The following is a 15,363-nucleotide window of genomic DNA, read 5'->3' as shown; positions in this document are numbered from 1 at the left end:
AACCGAGCCCACTAAACTTGAGTTCAGATGCCTCTCCTCTGTAGTCTTCTGATTATGGAAACTTTGACAAGGTGCAGATGCACGCAGTTGCTTGAGAACCTCCCAAAATCCAGCCCAGTTTTGTTCTTTCTTTCCTTGGACCAAGAGTAAAGAAGACTTCGCACAGTATCTGCAAGGATGCCTTCCTTCTGCTACTTTAATCCCATATTTAAAATCCACTGCAGAAGTATAAAACCATCTAGCCTATCGCTTGCTATCTACACCTTAGTACAACGGCTCATCGAGGACATCGAGAAAATTCAGAACAAAGCTCTTCACCGATCGCAACAGCGGATCATGGGTGTTCTAGGTGCCCTTGCTAGGCACATGGATGCCCTTGTTGGGTAAGAACATGCTGCAATATCTTCTCATTATGTGCCTTATGTTTTTCTTATAAGAGTTTTCAGACAGCAATTGCTGTTCTGTTCATTCTGCTTTCATGTATGTTACTTCCCATATGAACTTTTAAGTGTTTCTTTCTGAAATTCTTGTCCTTGCTGTTTTTTGTACCCGGCAGGCCAGGAATCATGCTGCTCTACCCTCTGTAAGTGAAGCCATAGCTATTCTTCAGAAACATTTCTTGGCGTGAAAAGAAAGGGAAAAAAGCCAGCACTGTGCTATCAGTTCTAACAGAATTTTTTTTTCTTGAACGATTAGATACGCGTCGATGCGTGCGATAGAGAGCCCTTCTACCCTGGATGATCAGCAATGGCTCACCTACTGGGTCCTCTACTCCCTGATCACCCTCTTTGAGCTCTCATGCTGGAAAGTTCTCCAATGGTATGCAACACATTCACTCATTCCTGCAGAGATCAAAAGCACAACGTGGTCAGGTTACTGAATCTTTTTTTTTTTTTTACCTCTGAATCCTTCAGGTTTCCTCTGTGGCCGTACATGAAGCTCCTCTTCTGCTGTTGGCTGGTGCTGCCAATCTTCAACGGCGCGGCCTACATCTACGAGACCCACGTGCGCCGCTACTTCAAGATCGGCCAGTACGTGAGCCCCAACTACAACGAACGGCAGCGGAAGGCGCTCCAGATGATGAGCCTCGACGCGCGCAAGTCCGTCGAACGATTCATCGAGTCGCACGGCCCTGACGCCCTCGACAAGATCATCCGAGCTGTGAGTGATTCTTCAGAGTTCAGACCAGCCGGTTGCTGCATGCATCTGCAGGCTTTGGAATGTCTGTTTCATTTTCTGAATTCTGATGCCATGTCTGGTTTTTTGTGCTTTGCAGGCTGAAGAGGAGGCAAAGAGAGCGTAACGATGGTTAAGATTGTGGTGAACTGAAGGCATTCTTTCCAACGGGGAGAAGTAAATGGAATTGTGTAATGGCTGCCGTGTATTGCAGGCTTGCAGCTCACTTCACCTCGTCTGTACTTGTGTGTGCCGTGTGTCTGAAATGTTCGTTGGCTTGGCAATGGCAAAGATACCTCTCCTACAAAACTGGCAAGATACTTGGATACTTGAGAAAAAGGTTGCCATGCATACAAAGAATGAGGAATACATCTATTCGGTGTACAGTTGTATGAAAAATCTCCGAATCTAAAATATATCTTGTCTGAACATATTTATCTGTGCTCTCTCCAGCACTGAACACATCTATAAACCGAAGAACCGAATGCCTGTTCTCTCCTCTCTCACCCATCAAGATTCCAGGCACGCAGTAGGTTGAAAACGACTAGGAAGACACCAATCCTTATGACAACAATTATTGCCTACCCGGTACAAACCGAAGTAATATAACCACCTCAAAAAAAGGGGAAAAAAAGAGAGAGTTACACCCTTTAGCTTGTGGGCGCGGGGAATCTTGTGGCTGCGTGCGTATGTATGTATGTATATACTGAGCCGCGAGCAGCTACCGATCCGATCGATCTCAGACGGAGGCGAGCGTGGCGATGTCCATCGGGTAGGCGTCGTTGGGCGACTCGGCGCGGTAGGATCGCCGGCCGACGATGATGTTGGCCGCCTCCGACGGGTGGAACGCGTCCCAGAAGATGTGCTGGTCCCTGTTGCTGCACGGCGCCTCGTACGGCAGGCACGTCACCTGCCCGTTGTTCCTCCCGACGCCGCAGCACCCCGCGGTGGTCTCCGTGAACCCGTACGACGCCGCGTTGGCGAGGATGTCGCTGAAGATGTTGTACGCGTTGATGAAGGTGAAGTGCGCCCCCGGGAGGGTGTTCATCTCGTCGACGAGGCCGACGAGACGCCGGTTGAAGATCTGGATGGCGGAGTCGATGCGGGCCACGCAGGTGGCGCCGTCGGCGCTGTACCGGGCGAGCTCGTTGGGGCTGCACCCGACCTGCCCCACGCCGATCATCACCACCTTCCGCGCGCCGTAGTTGTACAGCACCTGGACGTACCGGCGGTAGTCGGCGATGAGCGAGTCGGCGAACTGCTCGGGAGTGTACTGGCTGCCGGTGTTGTAGAACGCCGGCATGAAGTAGTTGTTGAGGTAGTCGTTGCTGCCCATCCCGACGCTGAAGATGCACTTGCTCAGGCGGTCCGACGCCGTGTCCTGGTCCCCCAGGATGCTGATCAGCGTCTGCACCGCCGTCTGGTAGTTCTGCACCTGCCCGGCGAACGGGATCCGGCCACCCTGAAATCCCAAGCATGCATGAGTGACTTAGTTTAGCTACAACTTCCACCACCTCGTGCCATCTGATGAGTAATACTTGTACTACGTTACCAGCTGCTGGCCGGTCTCGGCACGGATTCCGGCGGCGGCGGAGGCGAAGTTGGCGCCGTTGAGGATCTGATCACCGCTGGTGGCGGCGTACGGCGGGATGAAGTTGTCGAAGCCCAGGAGTTGAGCTGCGGCATTAATTCGCAAAATCAGTCCACAAAATTAGAGAATCATTCGAACATCTACCTAATTAATGCACGTACTAATACACGGAGTAGCTGATTTGAGATCATGCAAAGTTCCGGAAGTACTAGTAATTAATTATGTGCTCTGGCACGTACACGCCATGAAACTTCCACATGTAGGCATACTTTAACGACGACTATCAGACTATGGAATGGATCTTTGTACACCTGGCTCCCATTAAATTCCGTGCAACGATCACCGAACTGTACTGGCATATGCATTGCAAATCGTCTCTGCTGCGTACGTACACGGGCAAGCTTACCACAGCAACAAGCTACCATCTCCCCATTCTCCTAACTAACATCTGCTCAGAATTTTCTATTCCACATCAGCTGATCGATCGCTCGTTCAACGAGCTCAGCATGTGCATCACCATGACGGCCATAAACCCCTGGAGATCAGCTAGCTAAAATCTGCATGACTATACACTTTACACGTAGCTGCCGCTGCAGCAGCAGCCGCAGATAGCACAACGTTGGTGTCTTACCGATGACGTCGACGGTGGTGAGGCCGTTGGTGAACCGGCCGGACGGGCCGCCGGCGAAGTCGATGCCGTAGGGCGGGTAGTTGGCGCGCGCCAGCGAAACGATGTAGTTGTTGTTGCCGTTGTCGACGAGCGAGTCGCCGAAGATGAAGTAGCACGGCACCTGCGGGTCGCACCTCGCCACCATCACCAGCGCCGAGCTCACCGCCGCCGCCATCACCACCGTCACCAACCGCCCCAACTCCATTGCTGCTCTGCTCTAGCTAGCAGCAGCTACACTTGCAGAGCACACAGCCGAGGAAGAAGGGGGAGATATGTGGGCACGATCACTCGAATAACCCTGAGGAGCGCGAGTCACGCAGGAGTTTATATAGGTGCAAGGCAGGGCTACCGGCGGCTAACTTTTGCAGGACCGGGGCGCACAATTGTGCATGCATGCATTGGAGGCTAGCTACCAGTAAACTGTAAGTCCGTACTACTCCAGCTAGTACAAGTGGTAGTGCCATAGCCTGTGATACTCTAGTTTTTTTTTTTTTTTTTTTTTTTTTTTTTGTTCTTGAACCGTGCATTGAATTGCAGTAACGTGCATGCATGGCCGTGTGTCCTCTCGCTTAAAAACCAATTCAACATCACGACACATTCGCGCATGGTGCGGTCATCAAGCAGAAGTTACCTGTACGTCCGTCCGTCGTCGACCAGTGAGATAACGAGTGATCTGCAGTGAAGTTTCGTCGGTGTCACTGGTCTGGCAGCTGTGCGTACCTGGATCTGCAGCTTAATTAACCAGACGGCCGGCCCCGGTGGATCTCACTTCATTTATTCCGGCCGCGCGCCGGCGGCCAACGACGCGAGCGCGCAGTGAAGAAGAGAAGCACAGTCTGTTGTCACTGCGATGCGTGTACGCGCGAGTCAAATCAGTTACTACTACTGCATGCGTGAGATGCGGTGCGTACTGTGTAGAGTGGCGTACGTGCAGACAGTGGAGTCGCAGTAAACAGTTGTGTGGGGCTCAGTTCATTCGATCAGTACTGCGGTGTTTTTGCGCATGTGGATCTCTCGTTCTCTCTCCCTTGTTGCGACGTGGTCCGACAATCTGTAGATAACTGGAGTAGCTATAGGGTGATTCCGTCACTGTGCTTGACAACACTGTTTTTAATGTGGCTAGCAAAAGCGTTTCGTTCCATGAGAAAATTACTACTACTAACAAACAATCAAAGCTCGGTACTTAACAAGGGAAAGCTTCTGGATTAAATAACCCCATCCAATTTCGCCACATGCTAGTATGAAAGTTTCTGGAGCATGTACTTCCAAGTTACTAGTATACAGTAGTGTTGAAAATTTCAAAGCTTTCTCCTACACTGCAATGCCGGGACAACACGATCAATAATCTAACCCCAAGCGCCAAATTTGTCATTGCAGTTATTACTGACACTGGGGTGGGACATCCTTGCTCGTCAGTGCCCGATAACTGCTACCTGTAGCTGCTAAATGCACCTTGGACCAGCTAGATCACCCCGTGAGATAAGGCAGCATTGCAGCTGCCCTTCTCTCCTCTTCTTCCTCCCAAACAAACAGTAATAAAAAAAGGTAATTTGGAAGAAGATGAAGCACGCGGCAGCATGGAGGAGGAGAGCATACATACATTTACATGGAGCTGGGCAGCAGCTCCATTAATGGCGGTTGGAGGAGTGGCCGTGACCGCCTTCAAGTGCCAGCAGCGCCGACGGTACAGTGTACAGCAACCCCCCAAATCATTTTCCCCTCCCAAATAATCCCCCCCCCCCCCCCCCCCCCCCGGGCTTTGCCTTCGCAAAGCAGCCAGCGTCTCTCCTCTCCTGAGCCGATCGATCGAGCTGGCCTCCATTTCCTCGCCGCTCGAAGACACTCATGGCGCACATGCGTACCTCCATGCATCAGGGACAGACAGGAGATCTAGCTAAGGTAGCATTCTAGTAGAGACTCAGATGGATGGATAGATAGCGGCCGGGGTCAGCAAGGAGACCTGACCTACCACGGCGGCGCTTTACTCTCACCTGCAGCGACGCGTTTCTCTTCTCTCCTGCCAAACTCATTCGCACGAGCTCTCGTACTACCACAGCGGACGAGCAACGGAGAGACTCTTTCTGGTTACTCCATGTAATATAAGGGATTTTGAAGGGATGTGATACTTTCTAAAACAATGAATCTGGACAAAATCTAGACAGGGTTGTTCAGATTGAATATGGACAAAATCTAGACATGGTTGTTCAGATTTATAGTCCTAGAAAGTATCACATCCCTTCAAAATCCCTTATATTATGAGATGGAGGGAGTAATATTAACATGTTAATTGTGTAGGCGGGTGGTGCAATGCAATGCTAGCATGGTCATGGATGTGGATGGAGTAGGAGGGTGGCAGCTAGTGTTAAGACCGGTAGTATCCTGGACCTGCTATTCTCTAGATTTCTGCAGTGTACTCCAGTGTACACATGACACAGCTGAGAGTTTGGACCTGGAGTCGTATGCATGTATGAGTATGATTGATCCCAGCAATTTCCCTCTGCCAGATTAAGGGATCTGGGGACTGGGGGTCATTAGCTTTTAGTTAGCTTGGAAAATGGTAAGTTGTTGTATTTGCAACATTGTGCAAACATGGTTCATAATGTGGCCACTATCTTTAATTAGATCCTAAGCCCGGGCCATTTTTCTCTTTAAAAACGAGGGAACATCCCGGCTCCAGTCCAGCTCCAACAAGAAAAGTCAGAAAACTCTGGATCCAGCGTCTTATTATTCGGCATTTACAAGTCTAGCTCCATTAGCAATTCATAGTGACTCCGCTTGGCCTTTGTTAGTGCACAACTGCACATTATATTCCGCACAGTAGCAAGGCTTCGTTTGATTGGATAGTATGTCTAAAGGGGATCGAATATACTAGCAATAAACACAATGAGTTGGTGAACAACTTAGCCTCCAATATAGGTGAAGATCTGATGTCGACCGACCTGTTCAGGGATGATGACAGACCACGGCAGTCCGATCAAGCCAATTTTAACGCCGGATCAAGCTGCATTAATGAACAAATGCATGAAACATATAACATGGTTAGGTGCTCTTTTGCCTTAATTCCTCCAATCGTATTGCCAAACACCAACATTTATGTACTAGACAGCTTGAAACGCAAGAAGTAGCTACTAATAGTAGCGTAATGAACACTATCAGCATGATGAGCGAAGCAACCGCATAATTGCTGCTCCTGCTTCTTCTTCTTTTTTTTTTTTTTTGCCTCAATGGCCATGTTTGGATCCTCCGGGCTATTAAATAGCCCTTCGGATATTAAATAGCCCTTCGGAATCTTGTTATTTAGGAGTATTAAACGTAGATTACTGACAAAATCCATTCCATAACCCCTGGGCTATTTTGCGAGACAAATCTAACGAGGTATATTAATCCATGATTTACTACAGTGATGCTACAGTAATCATCCGCTAACCATGGATTAATATACCTCGTTAGATTCATCTCGCAAAATAGCCTAAGGAGGTTTTGTTAGTAATCTATGTTTAATACTCCTAAATAGCAAGATTCCGAAGGGCTATTTAATAGCCCGGAGGATCCAAACAAAACCAATATACTACTATTAGTTACCTGATGGATATCAAAGTGCTCAGCTGCTTGCTGAAGAAACGTCTGGCCTTGTAGTTTGAAATATCTGCACTCAATCTGAAGCAGTTTTAAATGCATGCATGAAATTTATGGGCTTATGGCAAGCAGCCAGACACCATCCTTCCTAACTTTCACGCAGCAGAAACGCTGAAACGGTCACACTGCATACGCGAATTACAGAATAAACGCTCACATTGCAACAAATAAGTAACCACTTACAGTGCATGAGCCCAGCCAACCACTAATTCCAACTAGCACTGATTCAAGCCTGCTAAGACAAGACATAATAGCATTTTCCAGTGGTTAAACTTTCAATTGAACTCTTTTGCACGCTCAATACGGGGGAGGAAGTTGTTTGTCCCTGCATTGACAGTAAGCAATAAGGATAACTTCACAGCAGGGCCCAGAGAGATCAGCATGGGGTTGGGCCTGAATTTTGTACAAAATCTAGTGTTAACCAATCAGACCAAGCAACAACCCAAGTGGCCAAGTACTTCGCCGAAGTTTTTGACTGAACTTGTGGTTTACTACCGCAACACATTCTAACACTAGAAGTCTAGGGCATGACAATAAAAGGGAAAACAAAGGTGGCAGCGGAGCATCAATTGTACAATACAGTAATCATCGGGATTTTATATTTATGATACTTTATTATAGATTAATCAAGACTAACAAAGTTTGGAGACGTCCTGAGCTGTACATGGGGCACATTTAAGTTTCACTTGGTGCATTACCAGCAAAAGTTGGGAACTGATGGAGACTGATGTTAATTAAACAATGCTCGGCTCAAAGTATCTGTATCCAGCAGTGAAGTCTTGTAGAACTCTGTTGTTTGCTCAGTCTGCTTGTAAATTGTCAGGAATTCTAACTGTAAGATTAGACAAAATTAAACAGGTATGTTAGATTGCAAGACCCGAGCTATTAGAAATAGATATAAAAGGCATCTCAATTCAACTTGACCCTAAATACAAGCGCAAATAAGGCCTAGTTCATTAATTCAGCACAGCTTACTGGGAAAGTGACACCAGGAAATGATGTAGGATTGTAGGAGTACAGCATGCTAGAACTGCACAAAAGGCAGCATTTAAGAACATGGGAGTAGTCAACAGTCTTAACTACTAATAATATGTCACCCTAGCTACAATTCAAGCTATACATAAAAATAACAATGAGGAACAGGCCAAAGGGCACCAATTAACAAAAAGATATTTCAGCAACCAACGAAGATAATGAAATTAATGGCATCTTTATAGAAAATGTGCTTAGAGCAGGTACAATAGCAGGCTATAAGCCAACTATAAACATATTTTAAAGAGTTAAAGGAAGAGAGAGAAGAGCAGCGGGCTACAGATCTGTAGCCAGCTGCAGCACAGACTCCAAGACGTAATGTGTGTATGGCAGGTGGGACCAGGTATTAATAGTATAGTAAGCAACTGTTGTACTATGAATTAGCTATTACATTGGCTATAAATAATTTGGAGCTAGTAGTGGGCTATACTATTAAACTTGCTCTTATAGCAAAGTTACATGAACATTCTCCCTGTGGAAATTTGTTTACTATTTCCTCAAGCATAGTGGAGACAAAATTAGCCAACCACTATCTTTGGGTCTGTTGCTACAAGATATTTTCTTCATTGTAATTTTATCCTTAAGCTGAAAAGCAGTGAATTCTGTATGAACTTAGATGATGGACTGTGTGCTTCATGGTTGGATTGAAACATTGTTTATAGACATTTTGATATGCACTTTACTGTGGTTTAAAGTTCACAAGATCTTGCATGCAGAATATCTCAGAATTTTTGGATTTCAATTGTTTGGATGTCCACCATTAATTGTGGTAAAGTCCAATCTGATCCTTTTCAATATAAGGTCAACAACAGCTTTACCTAACCAGTTCAAGGTGGAAGAGGATTATTTGGAGCAAGATGATTATAAGTAGGGCTACTACTGGGGAGGGTATGGGCAAGGAGGAATTACACCCATTTGAGTTTTGGGTATGGGGAGAGTAATACCCCGCTTTTCCCACTTTAACCGTACCCATTCAATCTGAGTAGAAGTAGAACTACGTTCCCAAATTTTTTAAGCTCACATTCACATTATAAAAGGTTGACAAATTAGGATGAATTTCGTAGGGGTGATCTATTATTATATAGAAGAGCAACCTTGTGCAACTTATGGGCCATTTATGTATGTGGGGGTCCACATATGTTTCTTGTCTTACCCATTGGGTAACACCCATTTTATTTGGGTATAGATAAGCTAATTTTGAAATTTGTATAGGTAAAGCTAGGTATGGATAGGCCTAATAAGAATTACTTGATATTTATCAGAAGTTCCTTGTTTGGACCTGTAAATGCAAGATAGTGGCAACACGCCAACACTACAGACAAGTATATTTTGTTTTATTTTTTTTTCAAAATATTAAAGATGATTGTAATCAGAATTGACAAAGGTTTTACTTGATCCACCATTCAGAAGGCATAAGATCCTTATCAGTCTAACCATCCTAGGAATGATAGCGATTTATATTTGAAACAAGAGTACAAGGGCCTTCACGGTTTATGAGTATTTAAAATAATATTAGGGCTCATTGGAAATTAGGGATTTTACAGGATTTTTGAAGGAATTACTTCAGTTCCTGTAAAATTCCTTTGTTCCAAAGAGGCTAAGGAGCAAACTGTGTTCGGAAGGATAAATAAATAAATCTGCTGTGCTGAAAACACCTTCTTGTGGATGAAGCAACATGGATCATGGTAACTAGTGGCTAATGCAATAATGTACTTTTTGGCTGCATAACATTGCTGCATGCAACACCATAAATCAAGGCCCTAGTTATGGCACAACCTTGTAAACATCGATTCTGCAGTACAGAAATTTTGTATTGGCACAAACAGGAATAACTGTTATACTGTCAAAAATTCAACTAAGCCAAACTGGTTCCCAAGGAACAAAATTTTATCATAGTTTGAGTTGCAGTATCAGTAATATTTAGGGTACTTTATTTTTTTATATTAGCAAATGATATTCTGCTGAAGACTATAAGATAGCTTAAGTGATCAAACTACAAACTGTCAGGATCACCAAATTGGAGAGGCATTAAATGTGTTGGACAAGAACCGCTGAATCAGAAGCATTCTTCGTTGGTGGAGGACATAATGAACTTCTATACTTTCGTGTTCTAGATTCCATGCTTGGATATGGCTATTAGTGATCAATAATAATGTACATAGCTCAAATCTGAATAATTTCAACCGCAAAAGAGGGATCACATAACAAAGTATGCCCTCAACTGCACGGAGATTATATCAAGACAGAGCTGTTCTTATTTAGGACAATATGATATGCTGCAGAATATTTTAGCAATTACTATTGCTTTCAGCAACACATCAGGAATGAGACTATGACCTTTAAGCTTAAGGTCTTATAGAAAAAGATTTCCTGGAAATCCTGCAGGTTTGTGGCAATGTACTTCAATAGGTATCACTGCTTTATGAAATTGAAAAAAAAATGCTTCTAAATATTGTAAATTTCATTCGAATTATAGCCGTTTGCTTTTATAGCATAGTAATAACAGATAATCGAGGGGAAAAAACAAAGAGTTAGTCAATACAGATTATTACATTAGCTACTGTGTTGTACTTGTACCCATTTCATTAAGTGAAAAGTTCGCAAACGAGTATCTGCGGCAGTAAATACTTATTTCCAAAATGTCATATAAACAAAATGTTTTTATGAGCACTGTGTTACATAACACCTAGTGTATGGATTCTCGGATTCTACACAAAAATAGCCAAATACCCATGCATTGCAATGGATTCAAAGATATGTATGTATGATCATTTTTAAACTTGAAAAATTGTATATGATTCTCATTTTCTCAGGGAAAAAGGTATAAAGATTGTGCCAAAAGCAACTACTCCTATATGGCATTACATATTTACATGATTAGTATATACTAAACTTATTTTGCTACTAAAGTTGAAATTTAAATTGCCACAAGTATTAAAAATTGGGCCAAAAAAAAAAGCACCAGACTAGAGTACTTTGTAGCCATGGAAGGCTGTATGAGTTGCAATACAGGTTGAGGTGTGCATGGCGTTGGTTAAAGGGCAATCCTTTAGTATGTTGGCGAATGAGTTCTCTTTGATACTTTACCTTTTTGTTTCTTACGCAAGCACATCTATCATGTATCATAAGCAAGAAAGAAGAAAAAAGGAACAGATGAAGGGAAAATGGCATAATTTGTGGCACGGTGATGTGCATGATTGATCAGGAATAGCCTTGTTATTTATATTTACCATCTCGCCATCAATTTAATTAACAAGCATGTTGTCCCATCAGGAACTTGTTAACTGAAGAATAGCTGTCACCGTACATGATGTTATGTTATCTTGATGTAAACTTTACAGACGGTAGTTTGTTTCACACCCCCTTCCATGCTGATAGAGTCAACCGTGGCATGTGGATGTAAAATGCATAATTTTCCTCGCATGTATTTATATAGAAAAAGAACAGCATAGAATGATTATGAGTTATATACGAGATCACCGCTAAATCCAGTCAACCATGAATGATCAGTAACGGTTAACATTCAGTATTCACTAACCACTAGAAGCCGTGTATCAATAATGAACACTTCGCAATGGTTATCAACTTTTCATTAATTATCCACCAGAATATGTGTATCGATAATGAACACTTCGCAATGATTACGATTCATTAACCACTAGAAGATACTACCTCCGTCCCAAATTAGATGTTGTTTTGACTTTTTGCTTGCAACGTTTGACCATTCGTCTTATTTAAAAAATTAGTGCAAATATAAAAAAAATATGTCATACTTAAAGTACTTTTAATAATAAAGCAAGTCACAAACAAAATAAATAATAATTCCATAATCTTTTGAATACGACTAGTCGTCAAACGTTACAAACAAAAACTCAAAACGACAAGTATTTTGGGACGGAGGGAGTATATTTCAACTATGCATCTTCACACAAAAATTTTCTCGGGTATGAAACGCTGGGTATAATATCACACCGGTAGTTACTAGGTGGTCTGCAGGATGTAATGTTAACCGAAGTTCTGGATTTCTAATACTGAACTTAAGTTTAATTTCATTAGTTCAAATGAAAGAACAGGAGCACAGCGAGTCTCCAATGTACCAAACCTCAAAGTTCGTTGTGGCGCGAAGAAGTCCTTGTGGCCCCAAATAAGAGATCTTTGGCAATGACAAGCAACCCCTCCAAGTCCTTAGCTCCCACCTTGAGGCAATCCTTCAGCAGCTCCCCTTCCTCCACTTCCCACTTCACATCCATCACCACCTCTCGTAAAGGCCCCTAAACCACAACACAGATCTCCATAAACTGAACATTGCTGCAATTTGGATGCCAATGATTCATGAATCACGAGTACCAAGTCAAGTCATATACCTGCTCGGAGAAGGCAACAAGGAGACCGTTGAGGAGCTGCGCGGCCGCGTCGCGGACGTCCCCGTAATTGCGGCGCAGCCACTGGGCGGCGTCGGTGTCGGAATGCAGGCGCGAGACCTCCGCAGCAGCAGCGAGGAGGCGAGCAGCGGCGGTGGCGCAGGAGAGGCCGCACCCGGCAGCCGACGAGAAGGCGTAGTGGCGGAGGTAGTCCCAAGAGAGTGCCCACGCGCCGCGGGATGAGAAGAGGGAGAGATGGGAGGCGATCCTGCGCGCGCGGGACGCCGCAAAGTCGTCTCCACGGGCCGCGCGGGCGGCGGCGACGCGGTTGAGGAGGGAGCGGGAGAGGTTGAGGAGGGTGGCGACCTCGCGAAGCGGGACGCGGAGCGCGGAAGCACGAGGAGCCCCGCCGAGGAGGAGGAGGACGATGAGGAGGAGAGTGGGGGGGAGACGCGAACGTGTAGCTCGCCGGCGGCGAGGGGCTCCGGCTAGGGCCATTGGAAATCGGAGGTAGCGAGGGGCGAAGAGCCGAAGGGGAGGTTTTGGGCTGGAGAAAAGAATTATGGAAGTTAAGCTACTAGCCCATTCTTTTCATGGGCCTTACCGCCTTCGTAAGTGGATCTGAAGAAGGAATAAGTTCATCTTGACTCCCTTAACTAGTGATCGAATCTGATTCGTATCCTTAAATCACAATATCGGATATCTCGATCCCTCAACTATTACAACCGGTACAATTTGACTACCTTGAAGATTTTGGAGGACAGTTTTGCTGACGTGGCGTCTACATGGCAGTGTGTGACCTAATATGTGATGTTGACGTGGCGTTTAGGTGGCATTAGGATTGAAAACATATATGTGAGACCCATTTGTCATTCACACACACCAAAAAAAATGTAGGGCCCACTCTCTCCTTCTTCCTCCTCTCTCTCTCTCCCTTCTCTCTCTTTCTCGGCCATCTCTAGGCCAGACACCACGATGCCCCTAGCGACGTACAACACCCCTCCCGCACTTGCACCGGTGCACCCGTCCCTCCGCCGCAGCGCCTCGCCGACCACGTGCCACGCGTCAGCTTCTGGCTCCAGTGGGCACGCACTCTTGAGTCACACCGGTGAGCTCGTCGGCCCCGCGGCCGATGAGGAAGACATCCTGGCCTATCACACTGCGCGGGCATGCATGAACAAGAAGCCGTCGCAATGCAGCGGGGTCAGGGGCAACAGCAGCATGGCGACCTCGATCATGGGCACGGAGGCGTCGAATTAGAGCAGTGCTTGCACGATGCAACCGTCCTCGAAGATGGAGAGAGTGAGGAGGGAGGGGTGGAGGTAGGTGTGGGCGCGACAGAGGTGGAGGAAGGCATCGGAGACGAGGAGCACGGCAAAGCTGTGGACTGTGGTAGACCGCGGGGAGCGGAGGGAGGGAGGCGGAAGGGACACGGGCAAGGCACTCGACGTTGGGAAGGGTGGAGATTAGGACTAGTGACGAGGGACGACGCAGTGGTTGCGGGGTGGGGGCAAAGAATGGGGATGGCGATGTGGCCAGTGAGGTCGGCTGGGATGCATGACTTGACGAGCCATGAGGCCGTTGCTACCGCCGCGCTCCAGCTCCCATGCTCACGCCGACACCGCTGCTCCGGCTCTCGCCCGCCCGCCACCGCCGCTCTGGATCCCCCTGGAGACGACCGAGAAACATAAAGAGAGAGAAGGGAGAGAGAGGGAGGAGGAATGAGATAGGGGATGGAAATGTGGGCCCCACATGTCAGTAGGGCTCTTTTTGTGTGAATGACAAATAGGTCCCACATATATGTTTTTAATTCTAATGCCACGTCAATATTGCAGACTAGATCAACAGTGCCACGTAGACGTCACGTTAGCAAAACCATCCTCCAAAACCGCTAAGTCAAATTGCAATGATTTTAATAGTTGGAGGATCGAGATATCCGGTATTATGGTTAAGGATACAAATCAGATTCGGTCGCTAATTATGGGAGTCAAAGTGAACTTATTCCTCACAATAATGCTAAGCATTTTAGGACTTCTGACCTATATATCCCATTCATTAAGTGTTAACCCGTACAAAATATGTGTTTCTGTATACATACAAACACTTCGGTTTCCTTAAAAAAAAAGAAGATAACACTACTGTTTGCCAAGCATATGCTTTGATTTGTTGTCAAACTCTGCTGCTCTGTTAAACTGGACTATTTATAGGTTGGATGTGGCACATGTCCATAGTTACGACCTAGTAAGAAATTCCCTATGAAACCAAGGTCGTTTTGATCTCGGACTCTCAACTACAAAGCGAGTAGTTTCACGATGTGTATTGTCTGTTTTGAAAAGGATTGCACGGAGCGTATGCAAGTAGACTTCGAGCAAGGCGTGCTTACCATAGATTGGCCTGACACCTCATAGATTTATCTGCACAACTCCATCTAGGTTTGACAACCTTCTTGTCAAAGATAGGTGATAGGCACTGCTAAGTGACGAGGGACCAGCGGCCATATCACTCTGAGTGACTCCTCCATGTTTTTATCCACTGAACAATGCCCGGTGATCAGCCCGGATAATAGATAGAGAGCCTTCGTATCGGGTCAACTATACATACACACGCATGCCAGTATGGCACATATAGAAGGAGACGACGAACCGGTCGGTTTCCATCTATCCAAACGCCGATCAGCCAAACCAAACCGTCTCCGATCGTAGCTTTGCGAGCGTGCGGCGTGCCTGACGCTGGACAAAAAGGGCGATGTGGACGCCCAAAGAGAAGTATGTGCAATAGGAGACGCCGAGACGTACGTGCTCGGCGTCGAGCCATCGTATTCGTATTCCAATACGGCCGATGCAACCAATCGTCACAGCATCAATCGGTACTCAGTTCCCCTTCGAACAAGGCACTGC

The 15,363-nt window shown here is 45.8% G+C and overlaps 3 protein-coding genes and 1 pseudogene across 4 annotated transcripts; 1 reads left to right on the top strand and 3 right to left on the bottom strand.

The window, feature by feature from the left end:
* The first annotated feature begins 252 nt into the window (after positions 1-252).
* LOC127778550 (HVA22-like protein f) lies at positions 253-1,574 on the top strand. Its single transcript, XM_052305171.1, has 5 exons — positions 253-383; positions 557-583; positions 697-819; positions 915-1,161; positions 1,277-1,574. The coding sequence occupies exons 1-5, from the start codon at positions 337-339 to the stop codon at positions 1,301-1,303; spliced, it is 471 nt and encodes a 156-aa protein (XP_052161131.1). The 5' UTR covers positions 253-336; the 3' UTR covers positions 1,304-1,574.
* Positions 1,575-1,714: 140 nt separating this feature from the next.
* LOC127778538 (GDSL esterase/lipase At5g45670) lies at positions 1,715-3,746 on the bottom strand. Its single transcript, XM_052305162.1, has 3 exons — positions 3,399-3,746; positions 2,729-2,853; positions 1,715-2,638 (listed from the first exon to the last, which is right to left on the bottom strand). The coding sequence occupies exons 1-3, from the start codon at positions 3,640-3,642 to the stop codon at positions 1,916-1,918; spliced, it is 1,092 nt and encodes a 363-aa protein (XP_052161122.1). The 5' UTR covers positions 3,643-3,746; the 3' UTR covers positions 1,715-1,915.
* A 3,714-nt stretch (positions 3,747-7,460) lies between these two features.
* On the bottom strand, positions 7,461-12,999 carry LOC127760555 (uncharacterized). Of its 2 annotated transcripts, XR_008015104.1 has the most exons (4): positions 12,470-12,999; positions 12,208-12,376; positions 8,049-8,103; positions 7,461-7,905 (listed from the first exon to the last, which is right to left on the bottom strand). XR_008015104.1 is itself a non-coding variant. In XM_052284835.1 (3 exons), exons 1-2 carry the CDS (start codon positions 12,962-12,964, stop codon positions 12,209-12,211), a joined length of 663 nt encoding a protein of 220 aa, XP_052140795.1. In that variant the 5' UTR covers positions 12,965-12,999; the 3' UTR covers positions 7,461-7,905; position 12,208. The 2 variants fall into 2 exon arrangements, 1 of the variants encoding a protein (XP_052140795.1); XM_052284835.1 differs by lacking the exon at positions 8,049-8,103.
* A 67-nt stretch (positions 13,000-13,066) lies between these two features.
* Positions 13,067-14,964, bottom strand: LOC127752801 (F-box/kelch-repeat protein At5g26960-like; annotated as a pseudogene).
* Between the last annotated feature and the right edge of the window lie 399 nt (positions 14,965-15,363).

The sequence above is a fragment of the Oryza glaberrima genome, chromosome 1 (genome assembly GCF_000147395.1).
Source record: "Oryza glaberrima chromosome 1, OglaRS2, whole genome shotgun sequence".
In the NCBI taxonomy this organism is placed as follows: Eukaryota; Viridiplantae; Streptophyta; class Magnoliopsida; order Poales; family Poaceae; genus Oryza; species Oryza glaberrima.
Note: the sequence above shows the minus strand (reverse complement) of the source record. Positions and strands in the feature narration are given on the sequence as shown.